This window comes from Protomyctophum bolini (genome assembly GCF_963924005.1).
Source record: "Protomyctophum bolini genome assembly, chromosome: 21".
NCBI lineage: Eukaryota > Metazoa > Chordata > Actinopteri > Myctophiformes > Myctophidae > Protomyctophum > Protomyctophum bolini.
The window spans coordinates 12,360,050-12,380,971 of record NC_137882.1 but is presented as its reverse complement, the minus strand read 5'-3'; the positions used below and the strand labels follow the sequence as shown (position 1 = coordinate 12,380,971).

The 20,922-nt window shown below is 41.9% G+C and overlaps 1 protein-coding gene across 2 annotated transcripts; it reads right to left on the bottom strand.

The window, feature by feature from the left end:
* Window positions 1-724: 724 nt before the first annotated feature.
* On the bottom strand, window positions 725-20,318 carry LOC308336576 (pyruvate dehydrogenase (acetyl-transferring) kinase isozyme 3, mitochondrial-like). Of its 2 annotated transcripts, XM_080793988.1 has the most exons (12): window positions 19,949-20,318; window positions 16,880-17,021; window positions 15,680-15,751; window positions 14,340-14,524; window positions 9,684-9,773; window positions 8,683-8,760; window positions 6,120-6,196; window positions 5,706-5,807; window positions 4,714-4,821; window positions 4,344-4,457; window positions 4,068-4,188; window positions 725-1,515 (listed from the first exon to the last, which is right to left on the bottom strand). In XM_080793988.1, the coding sequence occupies exons 1-12, from the start codon at window positions 20,049-20,051 to the stop codon at window positions 1,502-1,504; spliced, it is 1,206 nt and encodes a 401-aa protein (XP_080650114.1). In that variant the 5' UTR covers window positions 20,052-20,318; the 3' UTR covers window positions 725-1,501. The 2 variants fall into 2 exon arrangements, with proteins under 2 accessions (XP_080650114.1, XP_080650113.1); XM_080793987.1 differs by having other exon boundaries at window positions 725-4,188.
* Window positions 20,319-20,922: the final 604 nt, after the last annotated feature.

The window sequence follows — 20,922 nt, the reverse complement described above, 5'->3', positions numbered from 1 at the left end:
TAGTGTAGACCAGAAACATCTTGTTCTGCAGAAGCCTACTATAGCTCAGTTAATACTTTGTCTTTTGGGGCGTGCGCTGTGAGCTTGTACATTGATCTGCTCTTTCCAGCGCGTGACACGTCAAACGATGGAGTATGAATTAAGCATATCTTCCTAGCAAATATATATTTTCAGGAAGTCAGAGAGGCTGGCTGTTGTTTTTCTATTCATATCCGTGTATTCCTTTTAATATTTTGCAATGCATCATTAGTGGCTTTATTGCAAGTTTTCCATCAGCTGACAAGTAAAACAAAAAAAAACTATCAAAAAAACTATTGGAGATACAAGGTATCCCCAGGACTCTGATGATACTTGAAATGTAATGTATGAAGCACTTGAGGTAAACACATGTCAGGTACTCAAAAATCATGACCCCATTTTTGTTCTTTTGTTTTTCTTCAGTCATTTGAAATGTGCTTTTGTTTTTGGTCGGGTCTGCTCACCAGCGACCCATACCTCACCTATCCCCAATGCCCACAAATAAAACTCATAATGCACTGTAGAGAAGTTAATGTCTTGTATGCACTACATGTAACCCTGCACTGTATGTACAAACTTTGGGAATGTGTGTTTATTTTTATTTTTTAAGTCTAATTCCAAATGGCTTGACATGTAAATAAAACAAATGGTGTAAGTGCATTTGAAAGTAATTTTCAAGCAATCCAATCTCTTCAGAGACAAATAGCATAGTTCAACAGCAGTTCTTTTTATTCTAGGTTTTAAACAGTAGACGATCTCATGCTAATTCACACCTTCAGATAATATCACTGTTGGTGGATGTTGGTACAACATGAATACAGGGATTGCTGTCTGTTCTATGATCGTTACAATTGCATAACTGCACGACTTTCACTACAATGAGGGAAAACCATGCGTAGAAAGTGCTCAAACATCTCTTTAAACCAGAGATAATGTGGGAAGAAAAACATGAGGAATCACTCCACACTGGCAGAAAATGTCAACATTGCTCATATGGTTATATACAGTATACAAGTAACACCACAGAGGTATGAAACAGGCTCCATTATAAAAGCTTGCCAGATCCCTGGCACTCTAAAGCAGACTCTCTATGCTTGTATGGAACCGTATTGTACCTGTCTGAAGCGGTCTTCATTGTTACAAGAATAAAACTGAACCAGGGTAGTCCTATCAAAGGATCTCCCTTATAATAGTCACTGAGAAATGAGGAGAAAACACACATCAAAAGAGTAGTTAACTGGGGCCTTTAGAAGACAAGATCTGAGCTCAGAACACAGCATTCCCTGCACAGAAGTCCTGAATCAAAGGCTTGGGCAATGGGCATATATAGAGTATTGCTCTCATTTGTCTCTTAAGTATGACTGATGGCAGTGCACAAAGGCATTGGCAGTGCTGGAAACTTTAGGTTTTGTCTCAATACTGAAGGGAACGAGGGACAATGGATGTTTCCCATAATGAAGCGTCTCTCCCAAGTCTTCATCAGTTATTTGTATAGAGCTGAAGGAGATGAGAAGAGGAAGTCACCTCAGATTATTGAGATCCATCATATAACAAGCTCCATCTTTTCTTCTCCTTTTTTCATTTGACAGGGACAATGTACAATAATATTGCACCAGAAATAGCTTTAAACTAATTTACATCTGTAGTTTCACAAGTCTACGGTCCTATGGTCCATTTGTTGTCAAAGCTGATCAGAATGTGTTTTTCCGACAGGTTTTTTACAACCATTTAATGCTTTTATCGTGAAAATAACAGCACCTACTCTGACGCATTGATCTAAAAAGATCAAATGAATGTTAAAAATGTGCGTATAGCAGTACAGCAAAGGGCATTATAAAGGGTCCCAAATGTCATTGACATGTACTCTAACAGCAACAAAAAATGTTTAAATACAAAAGTCAAGTGATAGTTATCTCTGCCTCAGTAACCCTGCTGGCACTCAAGGCTACTCTATCCAACTTTTCCTTAACTTTATCTCCCACTCATTTTTCTCATTGTGTAATTACACCCACTTATTCTATAAAACAAATTATATAAACCAACAAAAAGGAATCTAACCAAAGACAAAATCCTTGAATTCTAAATAGTTCCTCACATGAAGTTTAAAATGGCCCCTTCTCCCTGGATAAAACAAAAGGCTAATATCAAACACATTTGCTGTTTAAATAGCTATATACGTCTACTTCCACCAATCATCAGTGAAGATAACAACATGACACCAGTACATGTTGAAAACACAAGCGTAGCTGAAGATCATTCAAGGTTCAAGAATCAAGAGTCATGTGATGATTATTAATACCACAAATGGCCACACGAAGCTGACTGCAGTTTCACCCACACATTGTGATTCCAGACTTCATGCTGCGTATTCAGTGCAGCAGGTCAACACAACACCACAGCTTCCATGCTGGTGTTAGCATGGGCCAGAAAGGGATCGTGCAATCACAGCAGGCCGTTCCTCACCGCAAAGGGTGCATTCTTCAACAATACAAACACAATCATGCTGGAGCGGCAGAAGCTGCAGGAGAGACAAGGCTGACACAGCGTTGTTCTAAGAGAATCCTGAAGATGTGCCTTTGGTCCTTCATTTTGTTCAAAAGGCTGCAGAGCTGGGCAAACACGTCGGTGTGGCTGTACAACTGCTGGTTTGCAAAAGCACTGTCTGTAATAACGGTCAATATTGCTGATTGATGCGCATCTAAAAGCACACATAACAACTAGCTATAACTATACATCTTAAAACTCTGAACTATAGCCAACTGTACATCTTAAAACTCTGAACTGAGAGGTAAGAACTTTCTCCCTTTTGAAATAAAACTTAAAGTATATCCAACAGCCACCACACAAAAAAAAAGAAAAGAAAAAAGAATATCAATATATTCTTACTGTATACAGTAGGTAAGGCTTTCTCTCATGGAGATACAAAATAAATACATTGGTTCCTACTGTAAATCTTTATAAATAACCTGTATTTATAATTTGTTGTCTTTCTGATGTTATTATCATTACTATATATTAATTCATGACACATGTTCCGGTTATAATTTCTAGTTGAAATTCGGCAGTTCTCCGCTCTCTATTCACCACTTAAGCAACATGCCACTGAAACTTGATTTTGCTACGGCAGCACACACACTGACCTATTTGTGTCTAATCAAAAGGGACTCCCAAGGGAAGGAAATTTAAAACTCCTTTGCCCATTTGCAATGAAATTCAAACCCTCAGTCTTTCTGTGTGTGAGGGAAGTTGAAACAAGAGGTCCTTTTATGTGAGGGTTGGACACAGAAAAACTAAACAGTAAGTCTTCTACAGCTCTGACGAATCAGTGCAGGACTTCTTCAGCCACATGGGGGAGTAGCCATGTCAGCAAAGCCTGGTAGAACTCATGAGGAAGAACTGACTTTGATAAAAAAATAAATTAAAACTAAGTTAAGTTACAGCTGTTGACAAAAAGGCCTCAACTGGCCAAATGGCCAAATTCACAAGAGATGATCTACTTTGGAAGAGCCAGTTTGTGGCTTACTGAGAAGGCAACAGGCTGCCATTAACACCAGAATCTAGGTGGATGATTGCCATTGGGTACAGATCTACGGTCAGTTTGTATCTTCCAGCTGCGTAACTGGGTTTGTTACAATTTGGTCACATTCATGATTTTCAGTAACTCTTCCATGACAACTCAATAACTTGCAGCTTAAATAATGTGTAACGTTGGATATAATGTGTTGAAACCTTGAAACACACATTTATAAATAGTTCATTTTAAATCTAGTTGATGCAATATATATATATATAATTTTTGCTCCATGACTTTTCCATGGCCTGAGAATTGCATTTTCAAGTTGACTAACCTTTGCCGGTTTTTCATGGCCGCGGGAACCCTGTTAGCAACTTTACCCATTGGAATGTTGATTCAAAACTGATCTTAAACTTGTATTTACCCAAGGGCAAGGCTCATCATACTGTACATGCTCTGGCCAGCAAGGGGTAGCTAGGGTTAGGGACTAGCGGGTTAGACACAAGTTATCTTTTGGCCTTGTAATTGGACTTGCTGGCATCGCGTGGCTCTTTGCTGGGGTTGCTCCAGTCGTCCGCCTCGTTACTGGTCTTGTAATGCCGCCACGCTGACTTGTTGAAGACGGGCAGGCGTTCGAATGACTCGCTTGACAGGGCCTTTGGTGGTGGAACAGTCAAACATAAAGAGTCAATGAGGACACACTCAAAGAGAAACTACAGAGGTTGTGTGAGTGTTAATGTTGGTTCATGGGAGGACACTTATGAATCATGAACACTATGGAAAATAAGGATGCACAGTAAATACAACCTACCTTCAGATAAATTACAGCATCAGTTCCCACACCCTCCATGGAGTAGAGCTTCAGATCCCCCTGGAAGTACCTGGCATACAGTCTAGAGATGGGTAGACCATAGCCAAAACCAGCCTGGAGGAAGGACACCAGAGGCATGCAGACAGAGACATTCACAAACTGTAAACAGAATCAGCACTCAGAAATCACAATCAAATGTAATAATTTTAGGGGTGAATGTCTCATCACGTTTAACATTAACTTGATGGACCTTTATTGATCCCATGGGGGGAATGCAGTTGTCACGGTAGTACTGCGGTTATAAAATATATTCAGATATGGAAAAGGTGATACAGCTACGGTAGGAGTAATATAAATTGAGTACACATACCAGTGGGACAGCTCCAGGCTCCATGGTGGGTGTAGGGGCGGTGGAGTATGTATAGTTGAACAGACGGTCTATCTTCCTAAGGGGAACGCCTCCTCCTCGATCACTGATCTGAACACAGAAAGAAACCAAAAAATCTAAAAGAACATCAGCCAGAAACATCCCAAAGGGTCCACTTGCTATCCAATATTTAGAAAAATGACACTAAATTGAGACTCTGCATGCAAAGTTCTGTAAATCCATTCTCTGCATCCGACGGAAAGCACCAAATAATGTACACGTACTGTACAGAGAAACTCGAGACTAGAGAGATGCCTCCCTCTGTACACTAACACAAGCACACACAAAACTATATGACTCATTGGAACAATCAACCAAAACCCAGAGAAAACTGGAATGCTATTTGGCGTTTTGGCCCTAAAAAGAGAATACACAGTGGCAGAATACCCAAACACTGGGATTGATCCAAAACTGAGGAAATCCTTGACTACGTACAGAGTCATTTAGCACTGTCCCATGACAGAGAACCTGGCTCCCAGGAGAGGACAGACTGTGCACCTACTGCACAGCAGATGAGGTGGAAACCAAGCTGCACTATCTAACTTCCTGCCAGCTGTACCAAGACATCAGACACACATACATCCACCCAAAGACAAAGAGTTTGAAAATGTGACTAAAAATGGAAAAACTCCCATATCTGCTGAGGGAAAAAGTACAGTAATGTTGTTTCTTATGCCAATAAACTGAAAGACCCGAAGCTCTCTAAAGCTGGATTTATACTTGGCTGCACGTCACATCACACACCAAAAATATATAGCCATAGCAGTGACACAGTGTGTTAGTATCTGCTATGTGCAGTGCATGACATTATGAAATATATCAAGCCCTTAAACCCAGTTATTTCTATCTCAGACTAACTATCTGGGTTTTAATCCAAACATGTTATTTGTCTGTCTGTCTGTCTGTCTGTGTGTGTGTGTGTGTGTGTTCTGTACCTTTATGGAGAGGTCCTCATTACCCAGCGTCACCTTTGCCTTCACTGGTGGTAAGCCCTCCTTATTGTCTTCATGAAGCTCCACTGTAGCCCGCATTGAGTTCTGCACACACACACACACACACACACACACACACACACACACACACACACACACACACACACACACACACACACACACACACACACACACACACACACACACACACACACACACACACACACACACACACACACACACACACACACACACACACACACACACACACACACACACACACACACACACACACACACACACACAGTTAATTGCCTGCAGGCAGTGGTCCATCCTGATAGAATCAAGGTCACGTTACACTTTTAATTACATCAGCGTCAGGACCATACGATGAAAGAGATCCTACTTTTTGCTTACCTTGAAAAGCTCGAACAGCATGTGGAAGAGGTGAGAGGGCACGTACACTGACTGGATAGAACTGTCAGGGGTCTTCGCTGGAACACACAGGAGACATGAGGAGTGAGGACATGACATCAGTGTTGCCGACTTAAGTCTGCTTATTATAAGCGACGTTAGGCTCAAGATTGAGGTTGATGCTCATTAGGAAAAGTTTACCGGTACTTTCATTTTCATTCGACTCAGACTATTTCTAACAGTTTGGCAAAGATTGTTTTTTTTTTCCTGTCTCGGTTTTGTAACATAATAACGTCTGTTGTTGTTGCATGGTCAGTGGTCCTCCATCAGTAGTTTTGTTTTGACACTCATAATAAAAAGTTAAAATAAGCTTTCATTTCCCTCACATTCGCCTCAGTGCAGTTTTGCTTTGAGACACTTTCATTTTCTAACTCTCCTTAATGGGGCATACAGGGCTCAGTACTATGTGTACAGTACACAATTACACATTCAAACGTTGCCTGCCATTGGCACTTCAGTGAAACATCAGTGGATATAGTCCAAGCCTTGTCATGGTGAAAGGGGCGTTTGCCAGGTGTGGGGGGGAGAAAGATCAGGAAAAGTGTGTGAAGATGTCATAGTAATATATATTGAAAAACACACTTAAAAAGGATTGATTGGGGGGCGCCCGCTGGCCAAGTGGTCCAGGCGCATGCCACATATAAGCTTTGGCCTGACAGCGCGTCGCGTGTTCGAGTCCCATTCATGACGACCTTTGCTGCATGTCTCTCCACTTCTCTCTCTCCCTCTTTCCTTTCAGTCTTCACTTGACACTATCAATAAAGGCAGAAAAGCCACAAAAAAAAGAAATCTTAAAAAAAAGAAAGGGGATTGATTGGTGGTACAACCCCAAATTCAGTGCACTCAAACTGCAACAGATGAATAGCCGCCACAATGCCACATCACTGTGCCATGGGCCTCAGTGCATGGTTCAAATGACAGAAGCCTGTAAACTGTGCATACTTGAGTCTGACTTGGAGGCTGCTGAATGGTTTTCATAGGTGGTTTCCATTGTTAAAATGTCTGGTGCATGACTTCACTCAGTGCATAGCCTGTTCTAGATCATCCACAGAATGTAAACTAAATAAGCTACAATGCCTACTATGCCATTATCAACTGCCTCTTTATATCCTTTAAATGCATACCTCTCAAACAGAATGACTTAAAATGATTAACATTCATCTTGATTTGAAAACTGATGCCATGGCTGTGTCTGTATTGTGTCACTAGTAGTCATGGGGGGAGGGTGGTTGAATCAGACAGTGCTTGTGCATACAATGTGATCAAATCCTGCAAGTGCCCCTGTGCATGCAGATTAGTGATGCACCGAATATTCGGCTGCAGAAAAGATTCGGCAGAAAATGGCTAAAATGCATTTTCGGCCTATTCGGTTTCGGCCCAAATAGACAGAAAATATATCACCGAATATGTGTATGCAATTAATGCATTCAAAAGAGCAGAATAAATGTTTTATGGATCCATAACAGTGATTATTATTTAAGTTAAGTTTTGCCATAACCATAACATAACATTTGTAGAATGTAGAAAGAACTCAGGTCTTAATGGGTTAAGTGGGGATAGTAAAACAGCGATATTCAGTTACACTTCATACCAATTATACTGTGCGGGTGTAGGTATGTTAAGTGATAACCACTTTCAACATGACATTATAGGCAAAAGCTTTCTAAATCTTTCACATTTTCCAAACATCTACAAGCTTGTAGGTCAACTATTTTGGACTGACCTTCTGAACCTTTCAGCTACAGGACTGTGTCACAGTCATTACCAGGTGATTGAGAGATTATTTATTCTTTACTTACTCTGTATAAACATACTATTTTAACTAGTGATGCACCGAATATTCGGCCGCAGAAAATGTTTGGCAGAAAATGGCTAAAATGGCTAAAATATTTTTGAGGTACGGCCATGACAGCAATGGTAGGAAAAAAGATGTATAATATTAATCATATTCGGATATTCGGTATTCGGTTTTCGGCCAACTGTTTCCTATATTCGGTATTCGGCCAAGAATTTCCCTTTCGGTGCATCCCTAATGCAGATGCCCCGTCTCCTCGCACCCATAAAAAAACACCCACGTACATGCATTCACTCACTCAAACACTTTGAAGATAATGAGACACAGTCTCAACATTGTAATCACAGCAGGACTAAATTGAGACTCTTTCTGGCACCACTAGCTTGAAATAGAATGTGTAAGAGAACACAAGTAGTAGTAGTTTCAAGTCAACACTATGAAACACCAAGCCATGGGAAAATGAATAGATTGAATGGGCGGATCATGGATGAATAGAAGATCGATGGGTAAAAGCTACAGTACGTCTGGTGTGTAGTTAAGTCTACAGCCTGAATGTATGTCAATGTAAATCTATTTTTATACTGGGTTAGTAATTGCACCAAATCCCTCCAATGCCCCCCACCACCACCAATACAATAGTAGGAGAAACACTGTTAATAATATTATCTCGATGATCAGAATGATACAAACACAAGAGTGAATCTCTCTTACGGTTGAATTCCTCAATCTTGAGGTCAGGAGAAGCCATGTAGTACTTCTCGCATAGCATCTTGGCTGTGTCATAGGCATCTGAGAGGCAAAGCACAGACAAGTTAATGCAATTCCAAGCAAACAGCTGTTATTTCATAACTGCACTATGCAAACATTTAGTTCAGCAATGCAAAAAAAATAAACAAGACGGGGAAAAGATTATGCGAAGCCTGCAGAGCTCAGGTTCAGGCAGACAACTCAAGGCTGCGTGCCAAACCCTGTTCAAATGACTAGTCACATGCACTCTTTATCTGATCAGGGCGGGCTATTTAAACTTCCCTGCCTACCTGGCCAGTCCTCGCTTTCCCTCCTTGCTGGTTGCTACACTGTGCTGCTCTACGGTTTCTGCCTCTACTGAACATTGCCTCACAGTCTGCTACTGCCCTATGAAGTTTTGCAATCCCACCGCCTCCCCAGCATCCACCTGTAGGCTCCGATTCTATATTCCCCTTATTCATTCCCTGTAAAAAAGAATTATCACTTAATTGTACATTTCTCATGCTTACAGGGATGGAATGAATAGAGACAGAGCTCAGACGTCAAACTATGCTTCGTGTATCTATGCTCAAATTCTATGCTCAATTAAAACTATTTAATTCAATCCAAGAGTTGTTTGGCCCGGGCGGCCATCTGGGCACCTTGGCTGGTAATCCAGTCTGGCAGTGTGCCAGTCTGGCAGTGTGCCGCGGGTTCCTCTAGCGATCCGCGATCCAGACGGCTTTACTGCGTGTCACCCCCCCATCATCTCTCTCTGTATACCTACAGTATCCCTCTATAAAAAACAAAATAAAGGCGAAAGCCACAAAAAATATCATAAAAAAAGAGTTGCTCGAGTGAAATAATAAGAATCAAAATCTTGTGGATTTTTTGCAACTAGTCAAGAAAAGAAAATGCTGCTAATTTAAATTTAATTAAAAATGTAAGAAGTTATGTTTAATGAGAAAAGGTCTTTCAAATCTTACCTCCGACTACATCAGCCACGTGACAGGTGGGGTCAATGCTGCCAATGTGTTTGGGATGAGCTGGGTTGGTGTCATTGCCAAACAGGAGAGCTACAAAGAAATACAGTGAATAGAAACATTTTAATGTGAAATGTGCTACTAGAGAGAGCAATATACTTGACCACAGTGGCAGAAGGTTCCTATAACGGCAGTATTGAGTTGTACTTTAAATGTACTTTAATCAATCAATCAAAACAGTAAAGAATTAAATTGTTTCAGCCATAAGCGGCGGGTGGATTTTACCTTTATCTAGGTGGGACGACGACACAGATTTATTTATTTATTTCCCCCAGATGGTCTAACAATGTCATGATTTGACCAATTTATTACCAATCTCGTACACCATTGCTCACGAAAGCAAGATCATTGACCCAATTACAGCCACTGCATTTTAGGCCTACCTTTTAATTAAAGTAAAAGTAGTCTGAGGAAAAGGAACAGTTCTGTTCCCCGGACATTGTTTTGGGATATTTTGGCTGAGATGGCTCAGATGGATATTTTGGCCGGCGGTGTTGCTGCCCCTCCCCTCCCCTCCCTCCCAGCTCATGGCTCTTTACAGACGGGCCGACGGTACACAGACAGCAGCCTGTCCACTGACCGTGTTAGTGTTGTGTTGCTGCAGGAGACGGAGTGGAATAAACCGTGCGGTCACTGGAACAAAGCCACCGTATTAGCATTTGAATACCTGTTCTGTGAACACCGTAAAGGTGTGTGCCTACGTGACAAAATGACCAGGGGGAGGAGAGCTTCAGCCTTCAGTCAGTGTGTGCTTTTTGGCTTATTATTATTATAGTCAGTGGGTGCTTGTGCCCTCAAGCACTCCCGAAGTTGACGCCATTGCAAGTTGACCAGGTTTATACCAACATAACCCATGCTTACAGAGCCCAGGTGTACCCCCATCTAGGTCTCTCTGATCATGTTTCGCTCCTCCTGCACCCTTGGTACACACCAAAAATCTGATCTAGTAGGCCCGAAGTCAGGTCTGTCAGTCCTGGGCTCCAGGACTGCTTCAGCACCACAGACTGGGATATTTGTAGTGGCCTGGAAGCACTGATGCATGGGTCTCTGAATAATTTTACAGACTCTGGATTATATCAATTTTTGTGTGGATAATGTTACACACTGGAAGCAGATCCGTGTCTTTCCAAACCAAAAACCTTGGATGACACCAAAACTACAATCACTAGTAAGAGCCAGGAATGCGGCACATGGTTCTGGGGACACCAATGCATACAGCATGGCGAGGTCAACCCTGAGATGGCGGTGGACATCCCTTGTGTTACACACTCTGTTAGAACCTAGAGCATAAGAACATGCACATACGGTATGGGAGACTCCTTTTTATTGACTTTAGTTCGGCTTTCAACACTATCCTGCCTAGTAAACTCCACAGCAAACTACATGAACTTGGACTGAACACTACACTATGTAATTGGGTTTTGGACTTTCTAACTAACCGCACACAACATGTCAGAATTGTCAAGTAAGTAAGTACATTTTATTGATATAGCACCTTTCACAGAGAGGACTCACAAGTGCTTTACATGCAATAAAATACAAGACAACGAAAACAAAGGAGATAATAAATTGCTGTACAATTCATCTCAAATAAATGACAATGAAGAGTCAATAAGTATAGGAAAAATCTGAAAATTCAGGTTGAACCATTCAAGCACATCTCCTCCACCCTGCCCATTAGCACCGGGGCCCCCCAGGGTTGAGTGCTTAGTCCACTTCTCTACACACTCTTCACACACGACTGTTGCTCCTCCTCTCCATCTAACCTTATAGCAGAGATGACACAACACTACTTACTACTACTACTTGGCCTCATCACAGGAAATGATGAGACCTTATATAGGAGGGAGGTCGAGGGATTGGTGGCATGGTGCGGCAATCACAACTTAGCTCTAAATACATAAAAAACAAAGGAAATTATCACTGATTTCCGCAGGTCCGGACATCTCAGCCACTCCCCAGCACTCCTTATTGGAAATGAGGAGGTGGAGAGAGGGTTTCGAACTTTAAGTTTCTGGGCGTGACTGTGGCCGACAACCTGTCCTGGAGGACCAACATCACCTCTGCCGTGGGGAAGGCACAGCAACGCCTTTTCTTTTTAAGGAAACTTAAATGGGCAGGACTTCCACAAACTCTGTTGATCAACTTCTACCACTGTGCAGTAGAGTGTGTGCTCACCTATAGGCGACTGGTATGGTTTTCCAGCTGCACCAGGGCAGACAAGGAGGCCATCCACAGAGTGGTCAAGGCTGCAGGGAGGATCATTGGGACCAGTCTTCCAGAGATCTCCACAGTCTTCACCTCCCCCTGCCTATGCCATACAAATAACATCCTACAGGACCAGTTCCACCCAGCACACCATCTTTTCCAACGTCTGATCCATCCGGTCCAAAACCAACAGGCTGACCAACACCTCTACCCACAGGCTGTCAGGCTGCTGAATGAACAACCTGCCCACCACCCCCCCATCCCCGAGCCTCCTCTATAGTACTAAAAAGGTACTGAAAATGGACTTGGTCTTTGCATTGAACTTTGGACTATGCATTGCTGAACTATATGACTTTGCACCATTACATTGCACTAGCACTTTGGGTTATTGTACACAGTATGGTTATTTATTTGTATGCCAGTGGTGAAGCTCTATAATGCAAGCAATGACAATAAAGATCTATCTATCTCAAATTCAGTACATTTGAATGGATTTTACTGAAAATATTAAATCCATGACCAAATGTACTTCTATCGATTACAAATCCTTTTGGTCCTTCTGTCAATTTGGATTTCTAAGATAAAGTGCAGAGTGAGCTTTTGACATAAACATGATGGAAAATAGTAATGAAAAGGAGGGATACTCTCAACTTGTCTTCAAAATGCCATACTGTGCATAATGAGTGATGCTGTGTGCCTGGCTGTGGCCACATGTTTACACTGTAAACATGAGGCTTGCACTGAGTGACACCCTGATGCTGCGTTCACACTAGCAGAGACAAAGCAACACTGATGCCGCACTACAGCAGAATAGTTGAGATGGCTTAAACGTATTTTCAGCACTCCAGTGACGCAGTGAAGTGTCAATCAATCATGTGCTTTTGTTTCATGACGTCAGCCAGTTCCCTGTCCGCTCCCACACATGCTTGATGGCGTCAACCAGTGTGTTAAGCAACCCTTCAATGCCAACTCTGCCGCTAGTGTGAAGGCAGCATTAGAAGATCTTGCTGCAAATATTGCATTAAAAATGAGGTCTATGAGGTGACAGTACTTAATTAGACACCCTGGAGTCGTTTTTATGTGCAATGGTGTATTAACTTTGTATTTAGGGTTTCTTCCTGGAGGCTGAACCCTTGACAGTCAAACGGGCCAATGAAATAAACAGTAATATAGTGACATCACACTATCAGCCCATCCCCTAAAGCCTCCCCCTTTATCATACAACTACAGCTGTGGGTGCGGCTTCAGTTCAGGTAGATCACCACCCATCACCACCCACCAGGCAAACCAGGCATACTTAATTAACTGGTGGGCGTGACCACATAATAGCATGCTTTTAACAAATACTGTACACTTTTTGGAAAAAGTTATTCCTCCTTATATTCTAATAATACCTGATGATCATGTTTTAACCCATTTAGGCCTGACGTAGATTTTAGGCACATTTTAACGATTTTTCAAAAATAGCAGACCTACAAGTAAAGTTCATATGCTATGAACTTGTAGATCTGGTGGGAAAAAATGGTGGCACTCCATCTTTAAGCCATCAGTCTGTTACTTTTAGAGAGCTGAGGCTCTATAAAGTCAAGATGACTTTCCCTGTTGATTAAACAAAGAGGAAGACTGAGAGGGCATACGAATATATTACCATGTGCAGGTGTGTTTTGTGGAACAGCGATGGGAGTTGTTTGACTCAAAGCTCAACAAAACTGCTCCAAAATAGAACTGGCTGTGCTTGTTAATGGACTTCAGAACTCAGTATAGCAGTATATTGCTGCTGTCGGGTGGAAAACCTGTAAGAACCTGTGTTGACTGCATAGACTGTAAAAAAAATATGGACAAAGCGTTCGCCGGGTCTGATATGGACGTAAGATGAAGCCAGTCAGTCCTTGTATTGTAAATCGCCATCTTTCTAGATCCGTTTGGGCCCAGCTGGCCCATTGGCTGGCCCAGACAACGAGGCGGGACTTATCCCCTTCTTCTTAGTTGGTTTTTATTTTGACTCGAACGGGGGTGGCTCCCGATCATAGACTGTAACAGTGTAACGGTAGCCACGCCCCTCAGAACATACGCAACTTTATTTTTAATTTATTATTTAATTTATCATTTAATAAATGGGACCATCATTTTCCAAAAAGAATATTATGACATGAGAAATGAGACTTTAAACTAGTGACTGGAAGCAGAAAGTAGTCATGACCATGTTTATTAAACGTAATACAGTCTAGGTGAAGTTGACAGTGCCACAACAGGCCATTATATGAACTTTCAGGATGTGCCGATTTCCTTAGTGGCTTCACAAAATATCTGTCTGACTGCGCCCCTGGTTGACTGTAACACATTTGAAGTATTCAATAAATCAATCCCAACATGTGATAATGTGACACTCACTGTGCTGGTTGATGAGCATGCGGAAAGAGATGCGGTTGGTGTAGAAGCGGTCCAGGAAGTACTGTATGTTGCTGCTGATGAAGGGGTCAAAACCAAACTTCTCCTTGTACTCCAAGACCCCCTGAGCCATGGTAGGAACCACGTCGTTGTTACGGTTGCGGACCTCTATCAACAGCTCCAGGAAACTGAAAGATGATGGATGGATGGAAGACAGTAGGTAATCAGTAAAATGGCAGTTTAACTTGGACCAACGGTATGTCGAAAAACAAAAAAAACACACATTTCTGTGTGTACGTGGGTCTGTGGAGGACTGTTTGGGGCTTCTGCAGCTGTAAGTGGTAGCCTTCTTGAGTGGTGCAACCACTCCAAGGAACAGCAATGTCCGTGTTCACCTATGTGTTGTTCACCTATGTGTGTCTGTGACGTTAATGAGCACCAGTATATGACTATGAGTACCAGTAGGGGCGCTGTTGTGCCAGAAACAGAGAGAGGGATAGTGCTGCACTGTTGCCTGCTAATGAGAGAGAGAGAGGTGTGTGGGGGGGGGGGGGGAGTTGCACCACTCAGTTCACAGGGGTGTGATTTTTTTAATAACAGGGTGCAAGCAAAACATATAACAACGTTGATACATCTTCATTGGGTCATATGTTTTGCCTGCACCCTGTTAATAAGAGAAAGGCTTTAATAACTTTGCTCCAGTGCCATCTTTCTCCATGCCTCACTAGTCCTGCTCCTGAGATACACCGGACGGACCAGCCTGAACTTGGCTTGAGGCACGGTGGACCACCCAGTGTTCTTTTCCAATATGACTTTTCATAACCTTTCCAGGGCTTGGACATTGTTGTACTTTGATATATCTATGTCATTGTCATGAGTCATGACCAGCCTATCTGTCATAAAGGACTGTCACTCTGTAACCAGGGCATTGTTATGGTATAAATATATACTCTTAACTGTCCAATCAGCCTAGAATAGGGCTTTGTTTATTACAGGGATTGGCAACTTCAGTGAGACAGGGCAGTGTGCAATGGATAGATGATTTACACATGTATTTAGAGCTGTACCTACTGTACTACATTGTACTGAATGTTTGACCCACCTACTACTGCGTTGAATATTACCTTCTGTTACATCAATTATGCCACAGAGGGTAATACTACTACTACTAAGTGTTGCCTAGCTAGTGCTCTGCAGTTAAAGGACAACTTGGATGATTTTTTAACCTGAATCATATATCTAACACAATACTTGTGAGAGAGAGCTTGTTTTTTTTCTTGTCAGACAAGACACAGGTTAAATATGTGGCTACTAGTTGCTTCTCTATTCAGTACATCACTCACTCATTCAACACATGAGGATCCTCTGGTTTTCTGTTCTCGTAACCCAGCAGTTCCACAAAGCTTTGCATGTACCTGAAAAGAACAAACAGTCAAAGTGAAACTCACATTCTGTACACTGTTCTCTCTCTATGCACTCAGCCCTCCTAGGGAAGCCCTCACCACCACCCACACACACACTTGAATTATTAGAGCGTATACGTAATAGATCCAAACACACCAACAGATTACTATAAAACCTGCCTGTCCGTTCGTCAGGTCACTCAAAGTGCTTTACAGAGCAATGGAGAAAAAAGAAAAGAAAAGCAAGGCATAAAACATTAAAATAATAGCAGTCAGTATAAGGTTACATTATGGGCCCGGATGGTTAGCTTAACCGTCCGGGCACCTACACTGCTGAGCCAGCCTAGGCGTGCCGTGGGTTCGACTCCTAATTCCGATGGCCTTTGCCACGTGTCGTCCCTCCCATCTCTCTCCCCATTTCCTGTCAGTCTACTTTCAACCTATCAATAAAGGCAGAAAAAGCCTAAACAATATCTTATCTAAAGAAAATCCATTATGGTCAAACCAGACCACTGGATGCACACAGAGGAGAAAAAGGGGAGGAGAAAAAGATAACACATTGATGACTTTGTATTATACAGAAAGATGAGATTGTTGAGGGGCGATAGCCTCTCTATATCCATCTTTTACTGTATGTTCACAAGCTTTGTCCGACACAAACATGAAATTCCTATTGACAATGAATGGAGAATGTTACGTTATAGTGGCTGAGCACATAGTGTATATTTTTGTCCAACACAAACATTAAATTCCCATTGACAATGAATGGAGAATTTCACGTCAGTGTCTAAGCAAATAGGCATAGTGTCTATTTTACGTCATGAACGATGATAAGACTTCATCATCTGCACTAGAGCGCCCCTCACTTCACATGGGTGTGATTTATTTATTTTTAAACTACTCAAGGATACTGTATATGAAACATCATCTTCTCCAGATAGACAAGCTGACTATGAATATTTAGCAAATTATTTTGCATTTTTCTTTTGCAATCCTCCGAACTGCAGTCCACACACACAAACCTGTCATATGCACCCGCATATCTCACTCACTCACTCACTCACTAGCATCTACCTTATCGGCTTACTGTCGGGGGCCTAACATCATGTATTAAGTGTATTTCTGGACGAGGTCACTCACCATTTCTGGACCAGTCTGATGGAGGGCTGACTCAGGAGGTTATCGGGTAGCAGGTTCACCTCTCTCATGGTGTTGGCCAAGCGCACGGGCAGCTCCTTGCGCAGAAACATGTATGACGTCTTCTCACATGCATTTTCCCTGCCTGAGAGACACCCAAAATTATGGGAAAAATGCACTTTTGTTGTTTTTAATATACATATATATATATATCGAAAGACATAATAATCATCATTACACCCAACTTAGGTATACAGGCGTTATTGAGGATTTTTTCTAATCAAAAATCTCATTAATTGTGTAAGTATTACGGTAAAGCACCATAGTCATCCATACAATATCATCGCAATTTCAATACGGTATTTGGCCAAAAACTGTGATATTTGATTTTGTACATAACTATAGCCCTAATTCCAACTGGGTTTATATTAAAGAAATGTTGAATGCCCCACTGCAGACTGCAGAGTGCAGATGTGACTCAGCACAATTTAATTCAGTTAAAGAACCTTCCAACAGTGCATTATTTAATTGGACTAGTGTGGCAGTGGTTTCCCTACATAGTGACAGTACGAGGCCAAAAAGCTTGCATTTTTTGCAAGCCTAGCATAAACACGTTTAACACCATACACAGCTTATTGAATTCCTGCAGAAGAACAATGACTGAAACAGTCATTGCAGACTCTTATGTTGTACACGACACAAAAATGATGGTCAACTCTAAGATTTCTTTGCTTATTACCCCATTTTCTTCCCAATGTTAGTCAGTCGTTATACTACCGGTACTTAATTCCTCCCCACATCAGGCACATACTGTCCACTCCCAGTGAGGATACCTCACCGGGAGGGAATAGACTACTAGCGCCTTCATCCTACTCCTTCCGCCCAACACTCCCTGCTGACAAGGGTAACCGGAGAACTCGCCGGTTTTTCGACCTGCCGCGGTTTAGTGCATTTTAGTTTTACTTCACCTTTATTTAAATTGCATTGAATTGAGAGAGAGAGGATAGTTGTTTAGAGTTTACACTAGATGAAGTAGGAATGCTAAAGTTGAGTTGATGAAGACAGCATGTTAGCATAATAATGATGAAGCTTGTTTCTCTCCACTTTTCGCTGCGGTGAGTTGGTAAAGCGGCGAGTTCTCCGGTATTCCTGACAAGTGCCATCACAGCCTGTATTAGGAGTACGTACAGTTACTAATGTCACCCTCCCTGCCCAGCTCCCCTCCCCCATACACGGACAAGACTATATTGCACAATACACATTTACTGAGCTCAATGTGAAAGTGCTGATACAAGTGAAAAAGCATGGCACCACAGTGTGAGCATAGTCATGAGTGTGACTTCAGAATTCTGTTAGAACAGAAAAGACATGATAAGGAGTAAGGACAAGGGCTTTACCTCACTAGAGCTAAGGTCGTTGAACTCATCTCTCATATAAGCCTCAGGCATATGAATGTAGGATCTGGCACTAAGACCCCTTTTCCACCAGTTGGTTCCCAATGGGAACTGGTTCAGTTCTTTTTGGTTCTTAGTCCATGAGCCAGAGCTCCAAAATTGGTGGGCAAACTATACCCTATATTACATTGTTTATAGGATCAATACAAGTAAATTAATACTTGATAACCCTTCCACAGTAGTAGCTTTTTAATATTTTCGATTATTTTGCATATTTTCCTACATAATGCCTCATTTGCATATTTTAAAATGTAAATCCATATTCGTGTAAGTACTCAATTGGGGAAGTTTAATGGTGGTGATAACAATCTAATATAGGTATGGTTTTGCACACTCAATTCATAATTAAAGTTTCAATTTTGGAGCTCTGGCTCATGGACTAAAAACCAAAAAGAACTGAACCGGTTCTCATTGGGAACCAACCGGTGGAAAAGGGGCCTAAGAGAATAAGTCAAGAGAGAAAATCATGCCTGGCTGCTATGTGAAAAGCACTCACACTTGGTACAGTTAACATTTGGGGAATTAACTAGAAGTACGAAGACAACGCAACCAAAATAGTGAGTACTAGTGACTCGTGGTCTGGCAGACCTCGTCTGGAAACCAGATGGTTCTGCCAGGGCGAATGGCATACCACCAGTGAGGTGTGTGACGATGATTATCTTTTAGTTCGTCCTTGGGACAGTCACATACTCATGCTTCTCTCCTGGCACTGGCATGATTGGATAGGGCAATGGGGGAGGGCAAGACCCAACCTGTTGTTACTTCCTGTAGCATTATGTATATCTTGTCCGCCACGGCTGTGAACTATTGTCCAGAAATCATGTTTTAATCTCAGCTGGTCATGCTTTTAATCACGGGCGGATTAATTAAACTAAAGCCTTTGTGGTGAAGTTGATGACACCAGAAGTCACAATCTTAGGCTAGTCTGTGCTGTGTGTAGTTGCCTAGAGCAGTAGGTTCTCAAAGTGTAGTCTGGGTACCCTCAGGGATCCTTGGAGTATTCCAGGAGGTTCCCAGAAAGATTAGCATAAACATCTGTTTAAGCATAAATCTGTTAACCACTTTAACCCGTCCCTTACAATGTGATGCGTTGCAATCTTGTAGAGCTGTTATTTTGTAATTAAAATGGTTAGGGTTTGGCTTAAATTCAAATCTTGGAAATGCTCTAAATATTTTAATCAATGGCCAAATACTGTAATACATTAATTTGGGGGTCAAGTTGAAGAAGAAGGGATAAAAGCACCATTGTTCTGCATGACCTGTCATTGTGACGACTGGGTTTTGAGTAAACATTCAATTCAAAAGCACCGTGTCATCTCATAACAGTCTGAGTTACAGTATAAGGTTTCACGGCGACATAGTGTGTGGACCTATTTATAGCCAACTGAACTCACATTAATCTGACTCTGCAATGGCTGCCACGATTCTAGGAAACTACTTAATAAAGAGCCACGCCAATTAAGTGCCCCCTATAATTATATTGTTGATGAAGAAGTTATTTCTATAGAGGAAGGACACAGAGACATGTCTGTATGTAAGACTGTGGTACAGAACATAACACACTCACTCATGCACACACACACATCACACTCCAGTCTCCTCCTCTTTCTATACTCACCAAAATCCAAAAACTGCTTGATGGAGAGCGGAGAGGGCGAGAATCTGGAATAATATTCAATCTTTGGGTTGGTGTGTTTCAGCAGAGACAGGAAGATCCTCATGGTGGGAACTTGATGATGATGATGATGGTGTACAGTACGAGAGAATCCAATCAAAAACAACACGCGATAAGCTCATTCAATAACACACTTTTGACAGCGTGACGCCGTTATCCTTTGTCCGCGGTCCACATTTGACAGCAGCAGCGACCGGTAGAAATTAATGTGTATTCATACGAGTTAGATGATAGCAATGCGAGTCTAATGTCTTGGTTTGATGTTGGAACATTGCTGCACGCTCGCCTCACAGCAGCACGTATCCCTCTCAAGTTCAGAGTCAACCGTACGTGACGGACGTTGGTGCTCCACGCCGATTGGGTCAAAACCCGGAATTAAGGAAATCCCACGGCCCCATTGGACGAGCCGCGTGTCAGTCAACCTGTTTGCCTGCAGGGCATCACAACAGGTTAAGATAAGAGAATTATTTTACATTATAAATTATCTTTGCGGAACACATGCTACTACTGTACAACATAATTATAGCTTGGACACAAACACAATGGACCATGTGTTATATGTTTTCCAAATACCAGTCAGTGTATGCCTGTATGGGATCAGCAATCGATGACTGGAAGTCCCAACTCCGAAGTTTGTAAACATATTTATCATCACATCATCCTAGCTGCTATTTAATTATTACTTTTATGCCTACGGGATGACAGCCGACAGAGATACATCTAAACATGTAGGATTCGTTTTGTTTTGTTTTAGCTCGTGATGATTTGCACTATAAAATATAAAAAGCGTGTATTCAAAGACTGCTACTCCCTTTAAACTGTGACCACGACCACCACCCGCTCTATGACAGTTCTCTGTCACGTCTACCAGTGCTAGTACCACCTAGTGGCTGCGCGCGGGAAGACATCACCACCCT